The following is a 27222-nucleotide window of genomic DNA, read 5'->3' on the forward strand; positions in this document are numbered from 1 at the left end:
AAAAAAAAAAAAAAAAAAAAAAAACCTACCAAGAAGGAAAAGCTCAGGACCAAATGAATTCTCAGCCAAATTCTACTAGACCTTCAAAGATGAGCTAACACCAATCCTCCTCAAATTATTCCATGAAATAGAAAAGAAGAAACACTTCCAAATGCATTCTATGAAGCTCATATCACTCTAATACAAAACCAGACAAAGACAATCAAGGAAAGACAATTTCAGAACAATATCCCCAAGGAACACAGATGCAAAAATTCTTAATAACTTACTGGCAAATCACATACAAAAACATATTTAAAAAATAGGGAATCATGATCAAGTGGGCTTCATCCAAGGATGCAAGGTTGGTTCAACATATGGAAATCAATAGACATAATTTATCATATCAATAGACTTAAAGACTAGAATTGCATGATTATCTCAATGATGCAGAAAAAAAAAAAACATTGAACAAAATACAGCACCCCTTCATGCTCAAAACATTTTTTAAAAAAAAAAAACTAGAGATAATAGGAATACCTCAACATTGTAAAAGCTATATATGCTAAATCTAAGGCTAACATCATTTTAAATGGAGAAAAATTGAAAGCATTCCCTCTAAAAACTGGAACAAGAAAAGATGTCTTCCTTCACCACTTCTATTCAATATAGTACTGAAAATCTAACCAAAGCAATTAAAAGAAGAAAGAAGTTAAAGGAAGATGAATAGAAAAAGAAGAAAAATATCTCTATTGGCCCATGACATAATTCTATATTTAGAAAATTCAAAAATAAATCCACTAGAGAACTTCCAGAACTCATAAATGAATTCAGCAAAGTATCAGTATATAAAATTAGCACCCATAAATTAATTGTGTTCCTATATGTCAGTGATGAATCAACTAAAATAAAAATTAAGGAAACTATTCCATTCGTAATCGCATCAAAAAAATTAAAATATTTGGGAATCAATTTAACAAAACAGATAAAATATCTCTGAAGTGAAAACTACAAAACTCTAAAGAAAGAAATTGAAGAAGACCTAGAATTTGGAAAGATTTCCCACGTTCTTGGATAGGCAGAATAAATATTGTCAAAATGGCCATACTACCAAAAGCACTATTCAGGGCCAGGTTTGTTGTTCAGTGGTAAAAAATAAAATTAAGTTCCATTGACAAACTAAAAAATATTTTTTAAAAAATGCTATTCAGATTCAATGCAATTTCCATCAAAATACCAATCATGTTCTTCATAGAAATAGAAAAGGTGGTCATGAAATTTATTTGGAAATGTAAGAGGTCCAGAATAGCCAATATAATCCTCAGCGAGAAAAGCAAAGTAAGAAGCATCACAATACCAGACCTTAAATTATACTACAAAGCTACAGCAAGAAAAACAGTATGGTATTGGTGCCAAAACAAACATGAGGACCAATGAAACATAATAGACGATAAAGAGACAAACCAACATAAATACAATCATCTCATACTAGACAAAGGCAACAGAAACATGCATTGGATAAAAGACAACCTCTTCAACAAATGATACTGGGAAAACTGAAAATTCATATTAAACAAAATGAAATTGAACCTTTATCTCTCACCCTGAACTCAAAGTGGATAAAGAACCAACACATTAGACTAGAGACCCTGTGCCTACTAGAAGAAATGTAGGGTCAACACTGCATCATGTCAGCTTAGGAACTGACTCCCTCTTATTGAGGAAGTTTTATTGACTCCTAAAGTGCAAGAAGTAAAATACATAATAAAATAAAATAAATAATCAAGAAATGGGACAGAATCAAACTAAAAAGCTTCACAGCAAAGAAAATAATTAAGAGTGTGAAGAAAGAGCCTACAGAATGGGGGAGGGGAATCTTTGCCACCTGCAAAGATTTAATCAGATAGAGCATTAATCTCCAGATGTACAAAGAACTCAAAAAACTTTAACACCAAAAAAACCAAATAACCCAATCACTAAATGGGCCAAGGAATTGAACAGGCCTTCACAGAAGAAAAAGGAAAGAGGGTTCACCAGGTTAGACAGGGGGAGTCAGAGGAAGGGAGGGGAGATGGGAATGGGAAAGATAGTAGAATGAATCAGACCTAAACTTTCTTATGTTCATTTATGAATACATGACCAGTGTAACTCCACATCATTCACAACCACAAAAACAGGAAATTATACTATGTATGTTTGGTATGTCAAAATTCACTCTACTGTCATGTATAGCTAAAAAGAACAAATAAAAATTAATAATAAGGAAAATACTTTAAACTGAATGACAGTGAAATTTATAGTATACAAATAATATAGTCCTCAAAAGAAACTTATAATTGAAATATTGAAGCTATCGTATCAGTACTGAAATATTGATGAGTGGAATGATATGAAAATGATGACCTTTTCTTTTGCCTTAAAATGTTAGGAAAAGAAGAGGAAATTACACCCAGAACAAATTTTTAAAATGTAAGATTGGAAATTAATGAAATAGAAAATAGAGAAAATTAACACCACCAAAAGCCAATTATTTGAAAAGAATAAATTTAATAAACACTTGGCAGGAATGATCAATAAAATGTACCAATAAAGGATATTACTACAGATTCTATAGGTATTACAATAATAATGGGAAGATGCTATTTGCCAACCCACACAAAGTGTACAAATCCATGGAAAAAGGAATTACAAAAGAAGAAATGAAAACCTAACTATTCCAAATACTTAAAAGAACTGAATTTATAATCAAGCAATTTTGTACAAAGATAATTCCAGGACCAAATGAATTCACTGGTGAATGGTAAGGAAGATTGAATATCAATTTTATACAAACACTTTCAGAAAAAATGGAGAGGAAGAAATGTTCCCTAACTCTTATTATGCAACAATTACAATACTTTAGTAAAGTATTCCATAAGAAAATGAATAGAACATATAAATGAGTTTACAATGCATCAAAATGTAAAGCCAATATACAAAAAATCAATTGTATTTATTCAAACTAATAATGAACATTTACAAAATGGAATATTTTAAATATATAAAACTTCAAAAAACAGACACTTAGGAATTAATTTAATGAAAGATATTTAAAATTTGTACACTGAAAACTATAAAACACTATTGAGAGAAATAAAGAAAATCTAAATTAAATGTAGAGATACCATTTTCATTGATTGGAAGACTCGCTTATTTTAAGATATCCATTCTCCCTCAACAGAAAAGAGATTCAAAGTTTTATAAGGCTTTATTCTAAAGTTTATTTAGAAAGGCAAAAGATTGAGAATAGCCAAAATAAAATTATTAGAAAATAATAAAGTTGGAAGCCAGGCATGGTGGCACACACCTGCAATCTCAGTCGCTCAAGAGGCTGTGGCAGGAGAATCTCAAGTTCAAAGCAAGCCTCAGCAACTTGGTGAGGTAGTCAAGACAATGTACTACATAAATATAGTACAAACACTTTTAAAAACTGGCAAATTCTTAAGACTATAAACATATATCTGCCTTATCTTCCATTAATTTCACTTCAAAGTATTTATCCAAGTATGCATCCATAAAAAGCCTTTTATAGCAATATTCATACAGTTTTGTACATGAAAACCAAATTTAGAAAGCAATCCAAGTGTTCATTAAGAGAGTAATAGATAAGCAAATCATGGTATGTTCATGCAGCGGATTACTACTCAGTCATTAAAAGAAAAAACTAATATATAAAACAACATTGATAAATTGCAAACAAAAATAATATGTGAAGTAAAAGAAGACAGATACAAAAATGTATGTATTCAGTGGGGCAGGAGGATTCACTGATAAGGGGCACAAGGAACTTTCTGTGATGACGGACATATTGCATGTTTTATAATACTTCCATCAAAACTGGTATAATAGAATATTTAAGATCAGAATGTGAATATATATTATGCCCAATTTTTTTAAAATATGTAAAAAATATATAGGAAAAAACACTACTAATATAGAAGATTTAGAGATGCCAAGAAGAGTCATCTTAGTAGAGTTGCTTAGTTTGAGGACACAAATCAAGAAGTTATTTATGTGGTTCTCTCCACTCTTAAGATTTTATTTGGAATATCACAAGATGATTTCTGCCTGTACTGAATAATGTGCAGTCCTCTTTGTTAATAAGCAGAACATGTGTCTATACATTTCCTGGGCTCTTGATTCATATTCTCCTCAGTGTCTCATAACCCATCCCAGCACTTACAATATCGTACTGTAAAAAGTTGTTTATAAACCTATCTTTCCTCATAAACACGATGCCTGCAACACAGTGGGTAATTTGTAAATACTTGTCAAATGAATGCAAGAATTCTCATACAGTATAGTTTGTCACTAAGGCTCAAGTCATCATTTTCTTTTCAATTATTGTCTTTGAGGGACACTTCTTACCCTTGTCCTCGAAGAACAGCCGTGTACAGGTGAATACATTGATTGTCCTGAACCAACCAATATAGGAGCCCATCACTGAGGTCTAAAGTTAGAGCAATTACCTACATAGAAAATAAAGTAAGAAATTGAACCACACACATTTGAAGTATAATTTTGTGATCACACTTCAATTTTAGATTTCTCTTTAACATCTTTGTAATAAGAAATTCAATGATTTCCACTTTTGTTGAATGTAAGATTTATATGATTATTCTTCTTGCTATTGTATTTGAATGTAATGGTGGTTTTCTAAAATTCTCAAAAAAGCAGGAAGTATCTGTTATTCACCTTTATATATTTAAGCTCCAGTTGTTATCAAAGTATGATTCTCAGACCAGCAGTAGTTACATCATCTGGAAACTGGTACGAAAACAAATTCTTAACCATGCTCCAGACCTCCTGAATTTGAAACTTTGATCCTGCGTCAAGCCTTGTCTAAAACTAGCCATAACTTTGGACTTTTTAGCCACACGAGGCAATGACTTTTGTTATTGCTTAAACCAACTGTTCTCAAACAGTGCTGCACATTAGAATCATCCGTGGAATATTTTTAAAAGCTATTCCCAGGCTGCATCCTATTAAATTATGATTCCTGGGGATGAAATCCAGTTTCCATTAAGCTTTAAAACTCCTCAGGTAATTCCAATGTGCAACCAAGGGTGACAACCAAAGGTTTAAACCATTTTAAATTGTATTTTTCTATTAATTACAACCAAAAACATCCTGATGTACTTGGCAAGGATAATACACTAAGGGTGTTATGTGTTATAATTAGATGATCATGTGTATGTGAAGTGCCACTTCTAGAAGACATCTGAAAACCACTTCTTACTACTCTAGTCTTCTTGTTGTAATCCGTATCTTAATCTTACGTCAGTTGCCTAGATGAGACCAGAGGAAAGATTACTTCCGCTGTGAAACAGAGTATAGACAATAAAAGTTACTATCAAAATGGCCTCCTTTTCCATTGCTATTGTTGTTCTTTGGCTTCACAGATATTTTTAAAATAAACTGAGATTACCAGGAGCCTGACCTCAGGGTACTGAAGGTCCCTATAAAAGACTCAGAGACTGAGAGGTATCAGAAGGAATTAAAACTGATGACTGCATGTTTAGAAAGTTAACAACAGCCTTTAAACAAAATTAATGAATCAGTGAAAAAGAAATACAATAAGGAATTCAATAACTAAAAATACTCTTGTTAGGTTACCCTGCTACAAAGAAAGTCGTAAGGCACTTGACTGCAACAACCCTTCAGTTGTCATATAAATCACAGCATTCTATCTTCAAGTGAATTAAGCCAACCCAAAAGGTAAAAGTCTATTCTGGCAGTTACCAGCCTTTGGGGAGTTGAATCATGTCCTTGCTTCATGCTAAAAGTGATTTATGGATTTATTTTTCTCAGTTAAAGTGAAGTCAAGCTAATTTTGTTTAGTTATTTATGACATACAGAGTTTTCTAAATTACAAATTAACTCTCTGTCTCAAAAAAAAAAAATTCTACAAGTCCGTTTGTTAGGGACTTGCAAAGTATTCAAACCATAAATAAATTCAGGTGTTGGGCCATTGCCATTCCTCTGTATCCATCAGCAGCCCCATATTTAAACAGAGTCAGATGTGTTCCATAAATCTTTGGTTAGCCATCATTAGGTCTAGTGACATCCATACCTTGAAAACAAACTCTTTGATCTAAACTAAAACCTTTATGCTGAAATTTAACCCCATGGTAAAATGTAATCTACACTAAAAGTTGAACTCATCGGATGTAGTAAGAAGTATCTTTTTCACTTTAGACGAATCTCTTACTTCATTCTCCTTTTTCATCATACAGATAAACGTTTTTCTATTAATAATTGGCTGACTCTATTTCCTTATATTTGCTGGAAGAAAGTATCTTGTGTCCAAGTGATAAATCTGAGTGACACAAAGGAAGGGCAGAGAGATGGAGAGCTTTGCTGGGTGCAAAAGGTGTTGCTTCAAAATATCCTCTAGCATTCATGGAGCAGATGGTCAGACATCAAACCATGGAAGCAGAACACAGATTTATAAAGCAGCCACAATGCGCACCAGCCTGGAGGGAGGGGTTTGGAGTGGGAATTTAAAGATGCATTTTCCCAATATGTTAAGAAATTTAATGATTCACTCATTTATGGAAACATCCCCACGGTCACTTCAGACCTGGGAGAAGAGACAAGATACTCTTAAAATATTATCTTAAACAGGATTTTGCAAAAACAAAAGTGCTTTTCCTTAGCAATTACATAAAACATGAATGTGTGTGTGTGTGTGTGTGTGTGTGTGTGTGTGTATTTTTGAATTTAGACTCAAGTGTCTCAAAAATAGAACTAAGGGACCTTTCAATTAGTTGACTAGATTGATCAATCTTCAGATATGATGTGTAAATTTCTGTCTCTTTAAAATATCTGGCTAAAATCTATATATACAAATTAGATATCTTTAAATATTCTAGGAATTGTAACTTATCTATCCTAAGGAATTGGGGATCATTTGACTCAATAGTCTGCTCATATATATGTATATTTTTAATGATCTGGTATATCTTCTTATAAGTCTCTACAAAAAAAAGAGTCAAAAATAAGAAAAATTTAAGGGATTATATTAAATAAAAATGGTACAAATGTTTTAGTTCTTAATTTTTTTTGTAATTTCCAAATTTTCTATAGTGGACATATATTACTTTCTTGATAAAAAAAAATGAGATTCAGAAATTTAAATAGATACCTAGGGGTTAGAAAAATAGATTTTTTAAAAAGTAAGTTTTACTTCTAGAAGTTTAGGATATAAAAGTAACATCTATTTTTGAAATATTCCTTTATCTGGTGTATTTTTCAAGTTGCGTTACAATATTAAGAGCTTCACATTGGGCATTTACCATGTGCCTGAGACAATCCCACTACAACACATGGATTATCTTATTTAATCTTTAAAATAATCCTAAGAGGTAAAATAATAATAGTTCTATTTTTCATATTAGGAAACATATATAGAGAAGTCAAATAATTTGCCTTAGAGTCACACTGTTACTACTCAAAACTGATTAAAAACAACAAAATACCTAATCACCACTAAGAAGCTCTAAAACACTCAAAGTCATTAAGATGATAAAAACACCAAAAAGTTAAGAAGATATTGAACATGGGTCCATTCAAGATAAAAAAAAAACTACAAAACTCTCCATACTATATTTGAATTTGTATAATCAATTATGACATCAAATAACACAAGAAAATTTTTGTTTACACCAAAATCTTACTATGGTAGTATTTCCTTTAGGATTGTACCTGGGCTACTCACAATAAGCAGAGACAGTGTTATAACTACAGAACACTACCATTAATATTAAATAATCAGATCTTATTTTTAACTTGTCACCTTTTTCCCAGAAAACCAAGGCTGTGCCTGTAATATAAGGGAACTTTCTCCATTTAGTCTGGTGCTTTCAACAGAGTATAGTGTGGTCCAATAGAGATAGCCACCAACTGAATCCACCACCATGTCATTCACCAGTAGTTTCACATGAGTCACAATGTCTGTGTGACCAGTCAACATTGACTGTCTTTGTATCTAGAAAACATAATGGTAGGTCAGTTAATGATTTTTAAGTGACTTCAATATTTTTGAATAACTTATTGTAATCATTGTCAAATTGTCCCATTCATCCATCCCTTTATTTATTCAACCACAAATATTTATCAACACTGCATGCTGGGTTATGTGCTAAGCCTTGGAAATATAATAACAAACACACACAAATCCTGCCTTCGTGGATCTTATTTCCTTTCATGTCTCTAAAGTGAAGGGAAATAAATTTATTTTGAATTAAAATATTCTGTATTTCCAGTTACACATCCAATCAAAACACTTAGGTATAAGAACATATTTGATTGGATTCCTGAAAAAGATGTATACATCCTGATAAATGACCTCTTTCCTTACTCCTCTCTACCTGATATTAATTACTACTATTCATGAGTAACTATTATGTGACAGGCACTGTAGATTTATTTTTACCTTTAAGATATTCGCTCCTGTAATCTTCACATTTAAGTATATGAGAAATTTTTTTCATATATATTTTTTCCTCACAAGTAAACTGAGTTAAACAAAGTTGAGCAATCATTTGCCCTGGAGTTAAGCCATTTCAAAAGAGATAGAGCAAATACTTGAAAACAGTTTTTATATCTACTCTTTCACTCCTTCAAAACTATTTTTAAACTCAATTGTTTTAGAAAGCATTCTCTGAATAACCCCTCTCAACTCTATTCAGCTTGCCTATGTCTGGCACCTGTGAATTTCCCTCTAAATACATACTTTTTATGTTTATTTTATTATTATTATATATATAATAATATATATTATGTGACCATTGCCACTTGGCCTAGCTCTTTTGAGGAGATGAAATATATCTCATTTTATATATTATATATTTCATCTCCTCAAAAGAGCTAGGCCAAGTGGCAACGGTCACACACAATGCCAAACATAGTAAAAACCCCTGAATTTTACTCAATAAAAGGATGAATTTTATGGTATGTGAATGATAGCTCTTCAAGCCGTTTTTCTTTTTTAAGAGCAGGGACATTACTACTATTGAATTTATATTTCCTACTGTGCCTTCTCCCAAGACTATCAACTCAATGGTAATATATAAATAATTGTTGAACAAATTAATGAATGGACAATAAGAACCCTCCTAATTAGAAAACAATTTCAGTCCCATATTTTTGATCTGTCAGGCCAGTGTTCTCCTCATTGACCATCATCCTTTTTCTGCAGTGTGTCTCACTGCAAACATGTGCTGAATGTTTTCATTTTATTGCAGGTCTGTTCTCCATCCCTCTCCACCCTCATCTGTGTTCCTAGGGGCTGACTGTGTAATCTGCTATATCTTATTCTCTGGATTCTAGTGAGGTTTGGCCAATGGAAATAGCAGATCAGCAGGCAAGAGGAAAGACAGTTGGACACTAATTCCCCAGCTCACTCCTTTCCAGAATACACAGCTTGATAGTGGCTGGTTTTCTACGTCTAAAGTCACAGTTCATGTCAGCAACTTTCCTACAGCTATAGACCTCTCCAAGTTCTTCCCCTTCTTCACACCTGGGGTTTTATCTTCCCACAATTAGCCCAGGGGATGATTTGCTAATCCTTATTCACTTTACCTATCCTCATCTACACTTTTAAGAATAGTTTTTTCACTTAGTTTCCTTTAATCAGTCTTTGGAGTCTGCTATCTTACTGCCAAGATACTGATCCTCAAGTGAGCATTTTATTGTATATATTTTAAGATATCAATAAAAATATATAACTAGTACACCAATATCTATTCTTATATCTACTCTTCCACTTTCTTCAAAATTATTTTTAAACTAAACTGTTTTAGAAAGCATTCTACGAATAACCCCTCTCAACTCCCTTCAGCTTGCCTGAATGAACTTGGCACATAAATGCACTTTAAGATTGAGCAGGTATAGAGACAAATATCACATAAATGGTAGCATAGGTGGTACCTGACAAGGAAAAAGAGTTTAAAAAAACATGCTAGTCACTAAAGTGGGTAGGCATTTATTAGAGCACCCAGGATGCCATGCTTTAACGTACCACATATGTCTTTCCAGCCCAGTAGAGAAAGTGACCCAGCCACTCAAAAGCTAAAGCACCTGCTCCTGTAATGTTGGGTATGTGATAATTCTCAGAGATAACCGTCCCATTCAGCAGCCGCACATAAACATCACCTTTCACATCACTGTAGTAGAGGCTGTTGTTATACCAATCCATGTCTCCAAACAAAGACAAAAAATCATTAGCAGTTATTTCTCATCTATGCCAAAAAAAAATCAGGTGAGTCAACAAATCACACAGACACTGCAGTATAATTTTAAAGCACTAGAATCTCAGAGATCTGTCAAGAATATTAATGTAAACTAAGAATCTCAACCCCTAGAACTGGGCTAATATACATTGAGCATCCCCTTTATGCCAAATATTGTCCCAGGATCTATACATGTCCTAAAACAAAGCTATGAAGTAGGAATGACTCCTATGTTTAAGATGGCAACTATGAGATAGGGCAAGATTAACTCTTCTGTCTGAATCCTCACGGCTAAAAAGAAAGGAAGCCCAGATTCCAGCCAACTCCAAAGTATCATCCTTTCCATTAGCAACACTCTACCTCCTAAATCCAGATCCCATGTTAGTAAGAAACATTATTGTGCTTTTAATAGCCAAGCCATTTGATAAAATAATTAGGTAATTATAAAAGACATCATCTTCAGGCAAGATCAATGTTATATCACCTTAGGATGATGAGTTATTTTTCTCCTAGTCAAACTCCCCATTCTTTACTTAATAATCATCTTTGTCCACAAATTCTTTCTTAAACCTTATTGAGAACTATACCCAGCAGTTCCTTGCTGCAGTCCTACAGGAAGCACATAGCATATTAATTCAAGAATAGCTGTTGGAGTGGAAATAGGCTGTTCCTATGAGGTGACATTTATTGATTAAAATACAAGAGCAATATATCAAAGACTTCCTGAACTGGTTATACATCGATAAATAACCTCACATTTTGTGAACACAATATCCCTGGCAGTATCACCCAGTCAATATTTTTTTCTTTTCACTATTGACCTAGTAGCAAAACCCACAATTCTTTTCACTCATTGAATCACTTAGGAAGCCATATGAGGAGAAACTTGTCATCTACATAAACAAGGGTATTTACCTGACACATTTCCTATGTCAGAGGATAAGAACTCTCCTGGGCCAAAATTATTTAAAGGTTTACTCCAAAGCCTATCTTCTTTCACAGCCATGATGAATGGTGGTTCAGTAGCTATTTGATGAAATAAAAAGAAAAGAAAGAAATATCACAGAAACCATGTTTTCTAAGGTAAATGTCTTATAATATTTCTTTTATAAAGTAAAAGAATTATCAGGATTTTTAAAAATACTATGGAGGAACATCAGTAATTCTATATTCTTTCTAGAATTATTTATCTATCATATTAAACATACCTTCTGATTTTTACATAAAGATTTGAAATTGAATGTGAATAAATTTGTGTAGCAATGTTGCCTCTATGATAGTGTCATGGTCATGACAGAGTTTTGGTCTGTGGCTACTATCTAAATGGTTCCATTCCAAGTGCCCAGAAGTAATTGTGATAACAACAGCAGTATAAGTGATACAGTTAGCCTTCCATTTCTTTCAGCTAAGAGGATAGAATTTGACATAATTGACAGCCCCTAAACTTCTCCCTTAAAGACCTTCAGAGTTCAGAGATGCTATGGCTTAGTAAGCCATGAGAAAGAGGAAACTCATGAAAAAAGAAAATTATCCTGTTTCCTCAAATATATCTTGTAAAGTTTAAAACAGAAAGCTAGAAGCACAAATTTCACACTGTTTTGCTTTCTTTCCTGATCTCAGGTATGTATGTGAGTGTGTGTGAATCCTCAAGAGTTGACACATCTTCATTCTAATTTCTTTCAACATATTAAGGGCACAGAATTTTAAAGGACTCTTGGGCTAAGACTCTTTTTGTCAGAATCGCTTCCTGTATCCAAAACAGACTCTCACCTGGCACCAAGGTAGTACCCACCGAGGGTTCTGACCAGGGGCCTGGTCCCTTGGGAGAACTTGCTCTCACAAAAACCTTGTATTTTGTAGCACTCTGCAGCCTGGGCACATTGAGCATGGTCCCACTTATGTTTGAGAAAATGTGAGTGATCTCATGAAGGTCTTGTGATGACACTTTCACCTCATAGGTCCAGTTCTGCCATGCAGAAGGGCCTAATAAAAAGAATTCAACAATGTCATTGACCAGGATGACAACAATAAGGGCAAACCACGGATTGTCAATAAATTCCTCTACAGCTTCATCTGGAATGAGGAATAATTGGGCAGTAATGCCCATTACTCATCTAACCATGAACATCAATATGACAAAAATACTGGGACAGTGCTCATTCCTTCCATGCCACTTACTTTGCTCTACAGACGGGGCCATCATTCCCACCAGTAAAACTGTCCTTCAGTCAGAGCTATATTGTTGGCCTCGTAGGATTGCAGAAGCATTCTCTATAACACTACCGGATGTAATCAGGCTGTTAATAAAAATGTCTATTGATGAGTCTCCAATATAATTTCTATGTTTGCATAGTACCTCCAAGAAGCTCAATCAATATGGGGGGAAATTGCCCATTGATTCTCAACCATTTCGGAGATATGCAGCACACAGTAATAATTAACTTTGTATCAAAGTAAAAACATAGCCAATGTTTGCTAAATTTTACTACTTAGTGGACCAGGGGTTGGCAAACTAAATAGTCCACAGGTCAAATCAAACCCATTACCCATTTCTGTAAATAAAATTGTACTAAAACACAGCCTCAGTTATTCCTTTACATAATATCTATGACTGTTTTCACACCACAGGGATAGCTGAGTAACTGTGACAGAGACCATCTGACCCACAAAGCTCAGATTACTTACCATCTGGCTCTTCCTTTAGTGAAAAGTTTGCTGAACTCTGTGCTAGATACAGTTCTAAGTGTTCTCCTTCTGTCTCTTAATTTAATCTGTCTGGCAGTCCCACTAAAAGATATCATTAAAAGTCTCATTTTCTAGTTATAGAAACCAAGTCACAAAGTGGTTAAGTAATTGCCTAGAGTCAAGATCAGCATTTGAATCAGACTGGCTCAAGAGCTTTCCTGTTTACCCACATGCTACAAGTTCAAAGAGTTTCAGAGACTTGCTCAAATTTATGCAAGATCTCAACCCCAGTCTTCTATCCTCTTGGCTAGTAAATTCCCTCTGACCAGGGTGTCAGAGTCTACCTCCTAGTAGATGGTCAATAAATGGCCAAATTGTTCTGTTAGGATCCACCTGGGAATTATAGAGATCATTCTATTGGAAAAGTAATAAATGCAGAACAATTGTACAATCACCTTTTCTTAGCTAAGTAGCAGTGACTAACAGTATGTGGGCTCTCAAAATTGAATCCCAATGCCAAGCAATTCAAGCCTCCTCTCCTTCCAATAAGGCCAGTAGCCACCCAGTGGACAGTGTACTCACTGGCTCCTATGGCGAGGGCAGGAGGCTTCCATTGAACAAGGGCTTGGTGAGAGCCAAATAGCACAGAGATCTCCTGCGGACGGCCTGGTAGAGGGTGTGGCTGCGTGGATGAGCCAAAGATAACCAAGTTACCAAACCCAAATTCTTCTATGTGACTTAGGTCACATCCCACAATGAACTCATTAAAAGAGAGAGTGTCCTGTTGGAAAATGGCCTTGCCATCGGTGACAAGGAAGTCATTGTTTTCACAAGCAAAGCTCTTCACATCATCAAAGGGGACCTGAGGTAGGACAAGATGGGAAGCCGAGCCATCCAGAAATGTTGACATGAAGACTTGGGCAGTGTCATTGAAGTAAATGATTCTCTTGGACTGTGGCTTGACAGCAAAGTCTTTCAAGGCACTACTCGCCACGATGTGCACAGCTTTAGCATCCCTGCCAGGTGGCTCAGGGAGGTTAACTCTGTAAAGGCCATCTCTCAGGAGATAAAAGACATACCTGACACGGGAACAAAGAGGCCTGGTGTGATTCAGTGCAAGGTGACAAGCAACCTCCTCAGCTAATTGCTTTAACCTTTTGTACAATCAGAATCATGTATCTCTGGAATCACTAAGTACAGAGCCCCAGAGGTACAAAAGGGTAAAGGTCATTTCTAAAGATATGCTCTATTCATTTAAGTTTGCAAAATTTCAGCATTACTTGTAATACTTCATCTTTTAATTATTTTAAGTGTTTTTTTAAGGTATCATGAAATTGAAGAACAGGAAAGATCCTTCAAAGGAGAGCATGTTATATAAAAATTACATGGATAAATATGTTATTTACTATAAAACATTTTCTTCCAAAATACACAAATTTTTTGTGTGAATTAAGGGTAATTATCAGTTAATTTTTTATATATTGTAAATGATAAATGGAAGAAAGCAGAACTTTAAAGAAAACACACAATTTGGAGACAAACGTCATGGTAGCAGGCAGGTCATCTTTCAATAATGAAAAAGAAAACACACCACCAAAATATTTCACTGATCATCAAATGTGTAAGTGAAATTTTAACTAAAATGTAAAATCACTGATTGGCACTAAATTGGCACTAAAATGTAAAATCACTAAATAATTTATTTAGAATTTGTGACCATGAAGACAGAGGCTAACAAAAGTGCACTTGTGCTTGGTAAATTCTTCTTATCACAGCCCCGTGCACTGGCAGCATTCCAACCTCCATCACAACTGTCAAGACCATTTTCCTTGTCATTGCTCAGTTTGCTCTTATTCCCCTGTTCCTATTCTTTATTGATATGATAGAGTAACACCCTGAGATATAAACTGCCTTTTGAGATCATTCTTTTTCTCAAAGGAAGTTTCATAGCAGGCCAAATGCATGGCTCTTAACTTTCTGCTTTTTTTCCCAAAAAAATTTTAGAGGAATTCCAGAGTAGGTAAGAGGAAAGATTTGTGGAATAAAGACAAAACAATTCCACTGGGAACAGTGGTGCACACCTATAATCCCAGCTCCTAGCGGCTCCGGAGGCTGAGGCTAGAGGATCACAAATTCAAAGCCAGCCTCTGCAACAGTGAGACACTAAGCAACTCAGTGAGACCCTGAATAAATAAAATACAAAATAGGGCTGGGAATGTGGCTCAGTGGTTGAGTGTCCTGAGTTCAATCCCTGAATACCTGCCCCCCCAAAATGAACAATTCCTGTATTGAAGCAGGAAAAAGTGTGGATCTTGAACTCTGATCACAACTTCAGAAGAAAAAGAGAAGGAAGGAAGGAGAAGAGCTGGGGAGTGGGAGAAGGAGGACAGAGGTAGGAGGAGAAAAAGCAGAAGCAGGAGGCAAAGGGAACCAGGGAGGGGAGATGGGCAAAGGTTTATAACAAGTGCATACTCAACTAGGGAATAATTCAATGGTACAGAAATAACAGCATAAAAACATATTGTTAATACCAGGAGAGAAAACTGCTTCATACATCAAGTGTCCTATAGAAGATTCAATACAAATTATGGCTAAAAGTTACATGCTGATTTTTACAGAAATTCTCTCATATGGTATAAAGAGTTGAGAAGACAAGGCCCCAAATTGGTTCCATCACAAAATAGCTGTGTGACCTTGGACAATTACTAAATCAACCTGTACTTCACTTCCTTTATTTCATAAAAGTACCTACCTCATAGGGTTGAACAAGGATAAACAGAATTATTGGAACTAATATACTTAGAAACACAAGTATAAACAAATTTGTATAAATAGTAGTTATCATGATCATTTATAGTCACATTTCAAAATCTAAGCATAAATCAATTCTATCCTAATTGGAAAAAAGAGCTACCAATATACATTGCATTTAAGAATTGACTTGGTGAAGTTCATTATCCTCAGAATGAAACATTTTGTGTAACTGCCAACAATGTTAGATGTCATAGGTTTTTAAACTTTTACAAATGATAAAAATAAGATCTAGAGAGTTCAAAGAACTTGCCCTATATCACAGTGTTTTTTAAAATACTCTTTAAAATTCAGTGATTCATTCAAACCTAAAATCAAAAATGAATCTTTAATAAATTTTAAGAGAATATGAATAGAAAAGTTTGATGTTAAAGCAATAATAATCAATCTTTTTTATCGTGGTGCTGGGGATTGAACCCAGGGCCTTGTGCATGCAAGGCAAGCACTCTACCAACTGAGCTATATTCCCAGCCCAAACAATCTTTTTCAAAAAATTTTAGTTTGTGTAAAATATATGTTATGGGCTATATTTTTTCATTCAAAATGAAAACAATTTTATTCCCACAGAAAAAAATAATGTTTAATCATATCCACATTTACCTGGCTTATTAGTTACTAATCTGGTTAACTGGATATACTTAAGAAAAAAAAACCCAAAATAACAATCTGTGTTTTCATTTTTCACACTTGTGTTCATTTGGAGTTCACAAAATACATTCATAGTGAATACAATGAGATACTGCGTCCCACCATAGACAAATTGTTATGGTTTGGATGTGAGATATTCCCCAAAAGCTCACATGTGAGACAATGCAAGAAAGTTTAGAGGATGGGGTTATAAGAGTCTTAACCCAATCAGTGAATTAATCCCCTAATAGGGATTAACTGAGTGGTACTTGGCTGGAGAGATAGGAATTGGGGTGTGGTTTGGGGGTATCTGTAACTGCCAAGTGAAGACCTTTCTGCTTCCTGATCATCATGTGAGCTGATTCCCTCTGTTACTCTTCTCTGCCATGATGTTCAACTTCACCTTGAGCCCCAAGGAATGGAGCCTACTATCTATGGATTGAGACCTCTGAAACTGTGAGGCCCCAAATAAAACTTTCCTCCTCTAAAATTGTTCTGGTCAGATCTTTTAGTCACAGCAGAAAAAAAAAAAAGACTAAAACAGAAATCAAGAACTACAACCCAGGACTCTGAGCCCCAGACCAAAGGTCTTTACATATACCCATATTTCAGAAGTAGAAGAGGAGTCAATAAAGTTTGAAAGAAATGTTCTCCTGGATCTATAAATGAAAAATTTACCTGGAAATGTAATCAAACTTATCTAAAATAAGATGTGTAGACTGGCTCACCCAGTGCCACAGAGCAGTATTCCATTACCAAGTAAGAACCATGAAGATTTTTGCCAATGGGTAAGAAATCATATTTATAAGACTAAACCTTACCCATTGTAGGAGTCAGCCACAATTTTTTGAGGTGCAATAATAGATGGTGGAGTAATTTCCTCAAAGTTTGAGCAGTTTTCTAAATCACAGACACATACCTATAGAACCAAAAATATATCAGTAGGATTAATGTCTGTCTGTGCTCAATCTGGCCAACAAGTATTTTCTGAGTCCCTGTTCTATGCTTGGAATTGTGCTACTCACTAATCACTTTACAAAATAAAAGAAGCCCTTAAAATCCAGTTCTATATCCTATATCCTAATGAGTTCATATTCTATTGGTATCAGTGAAATACAAGTACCTATTTTCCAGGCTTGTGAGACACCAAACTATTTTTAAGGTGTAAACCATATCCAAGCTTATGTGCTTCCAGGCATAGTGATATTCTTGGCTTGTTGTGACAAGCCTGTACCTTCCAAAGAAATATAACTTGAAACACATCAAGATTATATCTTCTCTAATGCTTTAGTACTACTTATTTTCAGAGGCCTACTACAGTTGCCCTGGGTTATAATATAATTAAAAATGCCTCCAACTGACTTTGATCCTGATGGATAGTTTTATCTAATGATAATACAAGTACTGCCACTATCTTATCATGGATAAATTATCATTAGTATTAACTCACAACTCTGGAAAATCATAAATTAAAATGTTCTATTAGTATGGCAAGACTAGTACTAGGTAAAGGCTAGATACTCTTGCAGACCAGATTTAGGATTGATTGCTACTTTAATGTCCTAAGTAAGTACTAAGTGAGTATGTATTGGATGAGGGAATTGTGTTTACTTTTAAATATACCAAGATATGTGTATCAGTATATATCTACGTTATTCACTTTAAATTCTGAGACTAACCAGTCCATCCATGATGAAATATATTCTCTGGTAGAGCCAGTCTATAGAGATGGAAGAAATTAATCCTGAACCTCTATAAAAAATTCTCAGGTCAGACACATCAGACATGTTGGCAGCTTCCTTCACCCAAATGAGAGCTCCTTCAGAGAAATAAACAACTTGCTGGTGGACATTAACTGATATTCCTAAAAGAGCCACACAAATACATGCACATTATTACATAACAACCAGGACAAAAAAAGAGTTTACATGATATTTATTTCTTTAATGTTTAATAAAGTAATCAGATTCTATTTTAGAAGAAAATATTATTGTAAATTATTCTAATGTGTATAGAATAGATTATAAGAATTTAGAAGAGTATATACTAAAAATATAAAAAATGGGGGTTTTTTGTTTTATTTTATTTTTTGTATTTTGTTTTTTATTATGTTTGTTTGTGGTGTTGTTTTTGTTTTGGGTACTGGAGAAAGAAGCCCGGGCTCCTTCATGCTAAGCACATGTTCTATCACTGAGTGCTCCTCCAGACCCAAAAATAAATTTTTAATATTCCTCCATTCTAGAAGCATTTCCTCTAGAAATTTCAAGTCTTTATTTTCACCTTAAGGAAACATTTCTTTCTATGATACTGACCTGTAATATTATGGTGTATAGCATCTGACCAAAGGCAATGTGCTTCATCTACTAAGTGCTTTAAAGATCTCTTTCTTAGAGAAGTTTTTCTGGATAAAAAGAGCCACTGTTCCTCTTCTTGAACTGAAAAGAAATATGATTTTTAGGTAAACAGACCAAACAAATGCACACTAGCACACACCAAAAATATAAANATATATATATATATATATATATATATATATATATATATATCAACACTACCATTCAAAGCAAAGGGAAATCATGCTTAAAAGAGCCCAAATATTCTCTGAAGGCACTGGGGCATTTCATCTATGGTATAATCCACATTTTTCCATGGTTAGAGGTAAGAAGCACTGTGGCAGCCAAGCGGGTCTTGTGTGTGTGTGCCCTTAAGTACCCCCAAAATTATATCACATGAGGTATTACCATTCCCAATCCCAACATCCTTGCCCCAATAGGAGCTCCACTCACTGTCCTCAGACAGGAGCATTGGTTGGCAGAAGTAATCCATTCACAGCCAAAACAGGTTGGTGCATAATACACACACACACACACACACACACATAGACAGACATTGGTTGTATCTATGTTGTCTTCAATATCCCTCCCTTTGAGGCAGAAGAGACCAACGCAAGGTCCATGGCTGATGAACACTTTTAGGCCAATTAATGATGTATTGCAATAATCACATAACAACCTTAACACAGATCTATATTTAACATGCCCTTTAGATATACTTCTTGCATAACAAAAATACCTCTCCTTTCCTAGAGTCTAGGAACAGCCAAAAAAAAAAACTAAAGGCTGGTGATAGATGACATTCAATACCCTCTGGCATAGGCATGTGCAGATGAGGGTAAGGGGCGGTCAAGTCAACAAATGGAGTTCTGGTGAAAACAGCAGACTCCTAGAATTAGAAGTCCTAGACTGTTGTTCCAAACCCTTTTACTAATACTGGCCCCAAATGTCTAATGCTTCTTAGAAAGCATTTTCATTTATTATTTTGCTCATATAGGCATAATACAGTAAGAATTTAACCACTCAGGGCCATGGTTAAAATATTAAAGCCAAAAAGCTATCCTTTTATTTTGTTGCTACAAAACAATAAAAAAGATGATTTGGTAGATTAAATATTCAAAATGGCAAAATATAAATTATTGAACTCCAGATATACTTAAAAACTTATGGAGACTGCAGAAATAAGATGTCTGATAGGACTCCAATAACAGCACATAATGTAGCGAGTAAGGAAAGAAGGCTATGTGCATCCCTTAGGTGTGCAAAAATAACTCACAATCCTTGTGATTTCAATTGAAACTAAGCATTTGAGACTTTTTTTATTCTTAAAATTTAAAATTCTGTTTTTTAAGTTCTTAACTTCTAACATGAAAACTTCCAATTTAACCACTTAATTCTATTTGTCAAGTACTTAACCACTTAAAATCAAAAGTTTAAAGTACCCAAAATTGACATACATTTGGGCAGAAGAGGAGGGATCTTGAGGTCTACCAGATGACTCAATACCACTGAATTCTGAACCTACCTTTGTCACCTTTCACTTCTATGTAACAAAAGCGCGACCCTGGGTCATACCTGCTAGGGATGATGTGGTAATACTAGATTCTGCTTCTGGCCCCTCACCAACTTCATTTACTGCTGCAATAGAAAACCTATTCCAAAAACAATTTGGAGAGATGTGTTTCACATGGCATGGTGTGAACATGAGATAAAAATAGAAGAAGCAATAACATTTCTATTTAAAGGACTGTGTGGCAATGCATATATCTAGTTACTTAGTGTCACTGCTCAGCACTAAAATGACCATCAATCACATCCTTGTTTGCATTTCCCACAGAAGAGTTCAGGGTCATTGAGGTCAAAGCTGAACTCTACTATCTGCATAACCTCCATTCTTCCTCTAATTTAAAGATCCCTTAGTAAATGCCACAGAAGCTAACAATGATAAAATAATCCCCAATGGTAAATAAAAATACCATTACCAGAATTTTTCCTCCTTACTTTGTTCATGTTGGATGTAATGAAGAAATGTCATTTGTGGTATTTATGATGTTTTTATTAGCTTAAACTTATATGGATCCTCTAAATAAAATAGAAGCACTTGAAAATATTTTTGCTGAGGATTATGTGATCTTATAAGCATAGAAGTTCCAAGACTGGAACCCAACAGCATGGAGTTAGTAATACTTCTCAAAATATATTTAAACTATGTTAGTTATTTTTTAAAAAATAATTATGCTTGCAGCCATGTTGCCTACATTTTCCCTTGCATCCACTGAAATCTTACCTGTAGGTGGTATTTGGTAGAGTAGAGTAAAACTGGAAACTGGTTCTCTGTGTTCCTGAATCTAGTTTTTGGTTTTTGCTGATCAACCTTAAGTTATAACCCAAAATAGGTCCACCTGGGAATTGGGGTGGAGCCCAACTGACTTCCACAGTATCCGGACTTGAACTTTCAATATTCTTAATGAATGGAGCAGTTTCAGGAACTAGAAGAAATAATGACATAATGAAAAATGGAAATGTACAGGATTTATGATCTTAAAATAGTACAGGAAAAAAATCTCAGTTTTTAAAAAGTTAACAGAATTTTTTTTTATGGTACAGGAGATAGAACCCAGGAGCTCTCTACCAATGTGGTACAAGCCCTTTTTACTCTTTCTTCTAAAATAGTGTCTCACTGAATCACCCTGGCTGGCCTTGAACTTGTAATTCTCCCACTTCAGCCTCCTGAGTCACTGGAATTACACCATGCACCAGAAGGCCCAGCCAGAAATAAAATATTTTGACAAATACTCAAAATATGTGACAGAATATGGTAAGAATCCATGACCTGCAACTCTGGATCACTAAATCATACCAATTAAATATTAATGTTTACCAAAAGACTCCTTCAAATGTTATTTTCTTCACTTCTAATGTATGACATAAAATTAAATTTTAAAGTATACAAATAGAATAAATATTCTAGCAAAAGGGTTGTCAAAACTCTCTAGAGACCTAAATGTATTGAATCCAGGATGAAACCAAGTTAAGAAGGAGAAGAGAATCTGAACAAACTAGAGTCAATGATTAACATGAATTGAAAAAAAAAAAGGTCCTGGGATCTTTCACTCCTGTTGCTGTAGTCACACTGGTTTCAGCTGAAGATGTCGATTCAGATAGGCCAGAATTGGACCAGTCTACTTCACTCTTGTGGCCATCAGCTCTGGTGATCCAGACAATACCTTCCTTATCCCCTCAAAGTCCCTGAGAAACCAGGTGACTTGGCCACAACAGTGCCCCCACCCTTGCCAAGAATAAAAGCACGAATTAGATGATTAAACATTCATTCACAAATATCTTCATAACACTCTGTGGCTCTATGTATTCATTCACATTTGTGAACAGAAAAGAAGGAATCATCTCTCACTGAATTAGAATCAAACTGTCAAAAAGAAACCTAACCCATTAGGGTCATTATGCCCAGATACGATCTGTTCCACTTCAGGCAAGTTAAATGCCACCAACATGGCATGATGTGTAATAGTTCAAATGCCTCCACAACAAATCCCCCAAGAAAGGGTGGCATTCCTTGTCTAACCACCATCCTCCTAATTAAGGAATTGTCTCCTAAAAGGCCCCAGTTAAAGGCAAACACAATCTAAAAATCACACAATTCTCATAGCTGTAAGAGAATAGGACTAGAAGACAATGAACACAGAACAGATAAGTTTCTAAGTTTTGATGTGGCTAGAAAAGTGAGGGAGAATCTTAAACATGAGATGCTCTGCATGGAAAAGATCCACACCAGGTGTGGAAGACTTGGAGGGAACATGGGTTATCGTTTCCAAAAGAAAGGCGGAGAAATGGAAAGCAAAATTGGTCTTCTTCATTACTTTAGCTTGACCAGCCATGAGTCCTGAACCATGGTAGCTCTCCAACTCTAGAAAATGTTTCAGCAATTTTGGAGTACATGAGGCGTTGCTTGGAGCAGGGAAGAATCCATGTATTACATTCTGATCTGGAACTTTACAAACATGGCCCTAGACCAATGTCTACTGTTCTAAGCAGAGATGGTCAGAGAATAATCAGCACAGCAGCCACACAAACCCTGAGACTTAATAAGCAAGAACAGGGCTCTCATCAGGGAAGGCAGGGATGCCCCAACCAATTTCATCAGCTGCCCAGCTCTGCTGAAATCCAAGACCAAGCTCCACTTGAGGCTCTCTGGACACAGTCATATCTCTGGGACTGAGAGGCAGGGTGCCCATGCATCCTGAAACAAGTCTTCCTGAGCTGCCTCAGCTAACTCTAATGAATCAAACAAGTCTCCCTGAGTGTGTGCCCTAGCGTCGCTCACTGCAAGGCTTCAAGGCTGGAATCCCTTCCCTGGTAGAGAAGTCAGATATTCAAAAAAAGAAATAAAAAAATACACCCATATACATACTGTTTCTTTAAACTTGTCTTTGATGAAATGTTAAAAATATTAGAATAGCCTCCCAGTTGGTCTCAACTTTCCAATCCCCCTTATCCCCTCAATTCATTCTATGTAGTTGCCAAAATTCTTTTTTTAAAGACCATATAAAGCAATTACTCCTCTGCTTTAAAGCCTTCCATAACCCCCAACTGCTTTCTAAATAAAGCTTTCCATTCAATGTTTTTGGAATCTGGACTTAGTCTCTTTCCCACTGTTATTCTGTTTCTCTTCCTGTATCCTATGGTTCAAGTAGATGGAATACTCACTTTTCCCCCTGATGCCTTAGAATTCAATCTCTATAACTCTACTCATATAGTCAGCTGGGTCTTACCTAATGTTCAAATCAACAAATGAAAACCTCTTCCAGAAAAATTTATTTGATATTTTGTTCTAGAAATATCTCCCTCCTCTGAATTTCCACAGGAATTTGTCAGTGCTTCTGATTAAAATGATTTTTATTAAGAGTTATTTTATTTCAGGGTCATTTAAGCATGTGCTTGATCTCCCCTGTAAGAGAGTAAGCTACTTAAAGACAGAATCAGATCTATGCACATATAGATACCCCATAAATATATTTTAAATGTGACAACAGCAGCATTTATTTAGAACTAGTTGGGGCTGGGGTTGTGGCTCAGCGGTAGAGTGCTTGCCTTGCATGTGTGAGGCTCTGGGTTCCACCCTCAGCAACACATAAATAAATAAATAATAAATAAATAAATAAATAAATATATTGTGTTATGTACAACTAAAAAAAGAAATTAAAAAAAAAAGAACTAGTGTTGCTTTAAGAACATAGGAGCACTCCAAAGAGAACAGTTTAGTTAAACTACATTTTGACAGAGCAATATTCTAAACAAAGTTGGGAAAAATAATCAGGCAGAAAAGATAAGTTTGGTTACTTTCCAGAGATAATGAAACTGTATCATTAATAACCCTCATTTCTGAAACACTTTATCACTTAGTTATGAGACCATGAGCTCCAGAGTTTCTTCCTCCTTACTGGCTTTGGTCTTCCTCTTCTTGACCTTGTTGCCAAATATTGGGATGCTCCAGGGTTAAAACTTGGCCCTTTCCTCTTTTCAACATATATTTATTCTTAGCCTATAACCTCCAGGCCCATGGTTTGAAATCACATCTATATGTGCATGAAATATACATTGGTATTTTGGGTATCTCTAACCTACTCCCGGAGTTCCACGTTCACACATTTAATTGCATCTTTGGCCACTCCATTTGAATGTCTGATAGGCATCTCAAATTTTACTTGATCAAAACAGGCATTTGATTTTCCCTAGAAAAGCTGTCCCCGCACCAGTCTTCCCTCCATCTAAGCCACATGGTTCTCAGGCTGCTAAGCGCGCCTCCGGCCGCTAAGCGCGCCTCCGGCCTTCTGGTCCAAGCTAGGAAGCGGTCCCAGAATCATGAAGCAGGAGAGTGGCAACCTTGGTGTGTTGGAACACAGGCAGCAAGCACCACTTGTGCTCATGTGGAACCTGCCAAGCAGGTATGGTGATCCTGAGGCACTGGGAACCAAGGTACACTGACTTGTCACCCTTCGGTGACTAGCCCTGGGCATGGTATCTCTCCTGGAGAAGCCCACTCCTTGCACCTCTATAGCCAGGGCCTGCAAACAGATCATCAGGACCTCAACCTCCCCCTTCCTGAGGGTAGAAAATGGAAGTGGGGCAGACCTGAATGGAAGTTGGGATTCAAGAATTGACCAATAGCATTAATAATTTTCCAAACCCGAATTAGCTTAAGTTGGGACCAAAAGCAGTGACTCAAGTGCTATATAAACCCCTAGACTAGCACACTCAGGGGGAAAAAACCTGCTCTTGAGTTCTCTTCCTGTTTCTATTCTTCAACAAATCCTACTCTTACACTAACTCATCCTGATCTATGGATTTCTTTCTTCGAATTCACAACACAACAACCCTGAAAGAAGGATTTGATGGTGAGCTCCTGGGGTCTGCTGCAACCCTGGAGAGAATAGCCCACCATTAAGAGCTGCAACACTTCTCAGCCACAGAGGCCTGTGCCTTACTCAGACCCCACCTTCGAGCAGAAGAGAGAAACTCCAGTCTCACCTGCTGGGAGAAGCAGGGAATTAAGTTACATCTCAAAACTTCATCAGTAGTTTCAAAGTTTCATCACTAAATGGCAATACCCAGGTGTTCAGAAAAACTCTAAGTTATGGAGATTGATCCTCCATCCTCCTCACCAAATCCATTCTTCAACTCCATCAGCTCTATCTTCAAAATATATGGCAAATTTTTCCACCACCTCCATCATGACCACCCTAGTCAGAGCCACCATCCTGACTTGCTTGGACTGTTCCCTCCTCCCTTGGCCTATCTCCACCCACCAGTCTCCATGCAACTGCCAGAATGAAAATTTTAAAACTTGAATCAATCCTAATCCCCTAGTTTAACACTCTCCAAAGACTTGCTGTCACACTTAGAATAAAAGCTACATTATTTATGACAGACTATGTGGCCCCACGTGACCAGGCCTCTGACTACCCTGTTGTATCTCATCTCCTTCTCTCCATCTTACCCACTGCCTTCCAGCCTCATCAGTCATTCCTCAAATAAACTCAGCTCATTTCCAACACTGCTCCTTGGTCCTTGCTCTTCCTTCTTTCTGGGAAACTCATTCCTGGGTATCTGCATAGCTTCTTGCCTCTTGTTATTTAAAGCCCTGAATAAATGTCATTCCCAGAGAGGCCTTCCCTGACTACCGTTTCATCCAAACTAGGTCTCCTCCTCAGACATTCTTTATCACTTATCCTATATTATTTTTCTTTTTAGTCCTTACTCCTACGCAAAATTATACTGTATTGGTTATTGAGATATTTCCTTATTCCTCCTGCCATACCTATTTGAATCTTGTGTAAATACTCCTGTCTCTTACCCACCCTAGTTCTCCTTACAGAGAAACACGAGTTCCTATTCATTGGTAACAGCCATTGCTGTCAGGTGGAGGTAATAATTCAGAGATTTTTTTTTTTCTTTTTGATACCAGGGATTGAACTCAGGGGCACTCCACCACTGAGCTACATCTCCAGCCCTATTTTGTATTTTATTTAGAGACAGGGTCTCACTGAGTTGCTTAGTGCCTCACTTTTGCTGAAGCTGGCTTTGAACCCGTGATCCTCCTGCCTCAGCCTCCTGAGCTGCTGGGATTACAGGCATGCACCACTACACCCAGCAAGTTCAGAGATCTTGAAAGAAATGTTTTGGTTTCTTTATCCTTTCCTGTCTAACAAAATCAGCAAGAGGCAGCAATTAGCTTCACACAGTCAAACTTTCCCTTCTAAAGTCTAAGCTGGGTCTAAGCAGGTTGTTAGCAATTCATCCACTTTTTTTTTTATGCTAAGCTACATCATCCAACTTAGACTTTATCAGAAATAATGATGATATTCCTGCACCCATCCACAGACATATATGCATTATCTTTCATTAGTTGAGAACTCAGGAAGAAGGATGCTATTTATTGAATTCTCTCACAAAGTCAATAAATACATTTGCTTAATTGCTTCTCTGCTTTCTCCAGTAGCTGGATTGTAAATCTTTCAAGTATTTGGACTTCAGCTGCTTTGGTTCCTAGAACAATAACTGATATGTAATAGGTGTTTGAAGAAAATTTGTAGAATGAATGAAAAGAATAACTGATCTTCCTCTGATGACATTAAAATTATAGTACCCAAATAACCAACTTCTGAGGGGAAAAAAATAAGCAAGGAGCTTAATCTTTTCAGATATAATTGCTACACAGCCCCCCAAAATACTATAACCTAAGTAACAGAAACACTAAAAAATATCTCAAGACATAAATATAAAACCAAACACTTCTTAACACCCCATGGGCCGCTGTAACAGCCACCTACTAGGTCTGCCTACTTCTACCTACCCCAACTGTCCATTCTCCATACTGCCTTTCAAAATGTAAGAGAGGTCACGTCAGATCACATCACTCCTCTGTTCAAAAACCAACAGCAATCTCCTTCCACAGTCTTTACAAAGGTCTCTGAAGCTGACTGATATTCTACCCC

At 35.9% G+C, this 27222-nt stretch overlaps 1 protein-coding gene across 6 annotated transcripts in view; it reads right to left on the reverse strand.

Annotated features, from left to right (window-relative positions):
* Positions 1-27222, reverse strand: part of Ros1 (ROS proto-oncogene 1, receptor tyrosine kinase) — a 134488-nt gene that overhangs the window by 83018 nt on the left and 24248 nt on the right. For all 6 annotated transcript variants that reach the window (XR_007344114.1, XM_048794018.1, XM_048794063.1 and 3 more), the window contains exons 8-18: positions 20997-21198; positions 20285-20361; positions 18689-18811; positions 18056-18240; positions 17198-17295; positions 13521-14017; positions 12024-12236; positions 11169-11279; positions 10043-10221; positions 7817-8008; positions 4387-4487 (exon numbers count right to left, since the gene is read on the reverse strand). Coding sequence is in view for 5 of the 6 variants with exons in the window: in XM_048794018.1 (XP_048649975.1) it covers positions 4387-4487; positions 7817-8008; positions 10043-10221; positions 11169-11279; positions 12024-12236; positions 13521-14017; positions 17198-17295; positions 18056-18240; positions 18689-18811; positions 20285-20361; positions 20997-21198 (1978 nt within the window). In the remaining variant the exon portion in view is untranslated. The remainder of the gene's footprint in view (positions 1-4386; positions 4488-7816; positions 8009-10042; positions 10222-11168; positions 11280-12023; positions 12237-13520; positions 14018-17197; positions 17296-18055; positions 18241-18688; positions 18812-20284; positions 20362-20996; positions 21199-27222) is intronic.

This window comes from Marmota marmota, unplaced genomic scaffold (assembly GCF_001458135.2).
Source record: "Marmota marmota marmota unplaced genomic scaffold, marMar, whole genome shotgun sequence".
NCBI classification, from domain to species: domain Eukaryota; kingdom Metazoa; phylum Chordata; class Mammalia; order Rodentia; family Sciuridae; genus Marmota; species Marmota marmota.